The following is a 3,039-nucleotide window of genomic DNA, read 5'->3' on the forward strand; positions in this document are numbered from 1 at the left end:
AACAATGCAAACTCTGCATCGTAGAAGGATTTAGAGGTCCTCCTACATTAATCCCAAAAGCTAGCATGCAAGTTCAGCAAGTAATGAGGAATCAAATGGAAGGTTGGCCTTCATTGCAAAAGGAATGGAGTATAAACATCGGGAAGTCCTGTTAAAACTATACAAGGCACTAGTTAGACACACCTGGGGCTGGATTCTCTTCACCCTTGAGCCAAAATTGCAGCCGGGGGGGGGGGGGGGGGGGGGGGGCCGGGGGGGCCTTATAGGCAGCTGGGGAATGCTTGTGTGGGGGTTGAGGGTCGGGTGCGCGGCCGGTTTGGGGTCTCTTTTTTGGGTCTAGCTCCACAGTCCGAGTCTGTCATGGAGCACGACACGGCCGTTGGAGGCCGCTGCCGTGCGCATACGCAGCCTCCGACCCGAAAATACAGGGACCCGTATCTGCAGTAAAAGCTGTGAGATATACTCCGGCTCCGGGTCCCTAATAACAAGGTCAAGTCATTATAACGTCAGGGAGAACCACGAGGCCCTGCCCCTTTTCTAGATCTAGATTTTCAGGCAATTCTTTAAATCCGAAGTAAAGAAGAACGGATACATTTTCTCCGTGAATTTATTCCCAGTGAAGGTGTGGAGATGGGACTTGGTGTCTGCACCGAAAAATGAAACTGTCCCAGACTCATAACTGAGATAAACTCCCACTTTCCCGGGGATCTGACTGACTCGGAGAGGGGATCGAAGAGAGGAGTTTATAGAAAGCTGGCTCCAATCCCGCCCAATGGTCCAGAATCTATTCTCTGGGCACAGACTGACCCCTCTCTTCCTCTCCACAGATTCTGCGGCTACTCCCAGTCTCCAGCCCCGATTCCCCGTCACCTCCACCTCCCAGTAATGTCTCCCCGATGTGAATCCCTCTGACCCCAGCACACAGGGACTGTCCATAAACCTCTTCCTGGTGTCAGGGAGACTTGACCTCTTCGAACCGGTGTATTTCAAAAGCCTCCGATCGTCTGACACCTCGAGTTGGGGATTCGCTGTTTCCACATCCAGAGTCACAGAGACCATTTCAGCTCTGTGAGATTCGGGGTTAATGGCAGGCAGCAAATCTTTCCAAAGTGGATCACCCAAAGGGTTGGTGAATTTTTTTTTATGCAGTCCTTCAGATTTTATTATTCCGCTGGTGTCCGGATACCAATTTCTCAAGTGATGTACAAACGCTTCCTCTTGGAACCTCTCGCTGTCTTTGTGTTCCATGTGTTTTTGAAAGAATGACAGTTGATCTTGAATCTTTGCTAAATTCTTCTGAATCTCTCCAAGGTTTTTCTCCATTGGTTCGAGAATCCTCTCCTCTTCTTCCCTGAGATCTCTGAGTAAACACAGCTCTTTCTCAGTGAGAATCTGGTGCATTTTACTGAACTCGGATGCGATGTGGGTCTGCAGACTGCTTGACTGCTCCTTAACTCGGGGAATCTCCTCTTTCTGCTTCTGCTCCATTTCTTTAAACGCCCATTTCCTCAACTTGCAAAAGCGGAAACATCTTGATGCCTCCTCCTGGGTCATGGGGAGAGTTGGGTAAATGGGCAGGATGGGATGATCTTTGTGTTTCCCCTCAGACTGACACTTGGTGCAGAGAAATTCACCATCAGTTTCACAAAACAGCTTCACCTCTTCCTCATGTTCCTGACAGCGGAGCTCACTTTCCCGCTCTGTCGGATGGAGCTTTAATGCTCCAACTTTTGCGGTCAGATTGGCTAAAGTCTGATCTGGACGGAAGGAGTTGTCAAAATGCTGACAACAAATGGGGCAGATTCTATCCGGGAATTGCACCCGATACATAAAACTAAAGACTGTGGGCCATTCCCACCAATGTTTAACATGAAAGCCTGGGGAGACAAAGTGACGCAGGTGAGAATAGTGACCGCTGTAAATAATGTCAAGGTGGTGATAGAGCTGGGGGAGACACTTCTCACAGAAGCTGTGTCCACACCTCACTGAAACCGGATCGCTGAAGAATTGAAGACAAGCCGGACATGTTGCCTTCTCCAGCAGACTCTGCACATCCTCTCCCGCCGCCGCCATGTTGGGCCTCTGCACATCCTCTCCCGCCGCCGCCATGTTGGGCCTCTGCACATCCTCTCCCGCCGCCGCCATGTTGGGCCTCTGCACATCCTCTCCCGCCGCCGCCGCCATGTTGGGCCTCTGGCTGGGAGACGGCGTCAATGCCGCTGGTTCCGGGTTTTCTTCCTGAAGATCGGAGCCGGCTGGAGAAACCCGGCAGCGGGAGGAATGGAGTCAGAGACACACCCGGGCCTTCACCTCCCTCCCCGGGGGACACCTCGCCGCCGAGCCGGGGCCTGGCGGGACTCCGGAGCCGGACAGGGGCCGGGGGCGGGTCTCTCTCTCCGGGGCCGGGGCCTGGCGGGTCTCTCTCTCCGGAGCCGGGGCCTGGCGGGACTCTCTCTCTCCGGGGCCGGGCGGGTCTCTCTCTCCGGGGCCGGGGGCCTGGCGGGACTCTCTCTCTCCGGGGCCGGGGGCGGGTCTCTCTCTCCGGGGGCGGGTCTCTCTCTCCGGGGCCGGGGGCGGGTCTCTCTCTCCGGGGGCGGGTCTCTCTCTCCGGGGGCGGGTCTCTCTCTCCGGGGGCGGGTCTCTCTCTCCGGGGGCGGGTCTCTCTCTCCGGGGCCGGGGCCTGGCGGGACTCTCTCTCTCCGGGGCCGGGGCCGGGGCCGGGTCTCTCTCTCCGGAGCCGGGGGCCTGGCGGGACTCTCTCTCCGGGGCCGGGGCCGGGTCTCTCTCTCCGGAGCCGGGGCCTGGCGGGACTCTCTCTCTCCGGGGCCGGGGCCGGGTCTCTCTCTCCGGAGCCGGGGCCTGGCGGGACTCTCTCTCTCCGGGGGCGGGACTCTCTCTCCGGGGCCGGGGCCGGGTCTCTCTCTCTCCGGGAAAGGCGGCGGAAGCGGAAATGGGGCCTGGGGCCTATTCCACTGATCACCACCGCCAGAGGAATGAGGAAGAGGGGGAAGGAGGTAAGGGGAAAGAGAGGGAGGGAGA

General features: G+C 57.3%; 1 protein-coding gene across 3 annotated transcripts; it reads right to left on the bottom strand.

Moving 5' to 3' along the window:
* Positions 1-257: 257 nt before the first annotated feature.
* On the bottom strand, positions 258-2,423 carry LOC119969346 (zinc-binding protein A33-like). 3 transcript variants are annotated; one of them, XM_038803005.1, is made up of 2 exons: positions 2,192-2,423; positions 258-2,080 (listed from the first exon to the last, which is right to left on the bottom strand). In XM_038803005.1, exon 2 carries the CDS (start codon positions 2,071-2,073, stop codon positions 544-546), a length of 1,530 nt encoding a protein of 509 aa, XP_038658933.1. In that variant the 5' UTR covers positions 2,074-2,080; positions 2,192-2,423; the 3' UTR covers positions 258-543. The 3 variants fall into 3 exon arrangements, with proteins under 3 accessions (XP_038658933.1, XP_038658844.1, XP_038659012.1); XM_038802916.1 differs by having other exon boundaries at positions 258-2,044; positions 2,153-2,423; XM_038803084.1 differs by having other exon boundaries at positions 258-1,757; positions 1,982-2,422.
* Between the last annotated feature and the right edge of the window lie 616 nt (positions 2,424-3,039).

The sequence above is a fragment of the Scyliorhinus canicula genome, chromosome 1 (genome assembly GCF_902713615.1).
Source record: "Scyliorhinus canicula chromosome 1, sScyCan1.1, whole genome shotgun sequence".
Classification (NCBI taxonomy): Eukaryota; Metazoa; Chordata; class Chondrichthyes; order Carcharhiniformes; family Scyliorhinidae; genus Scyliorhinus; species Scyliorhinus canicula.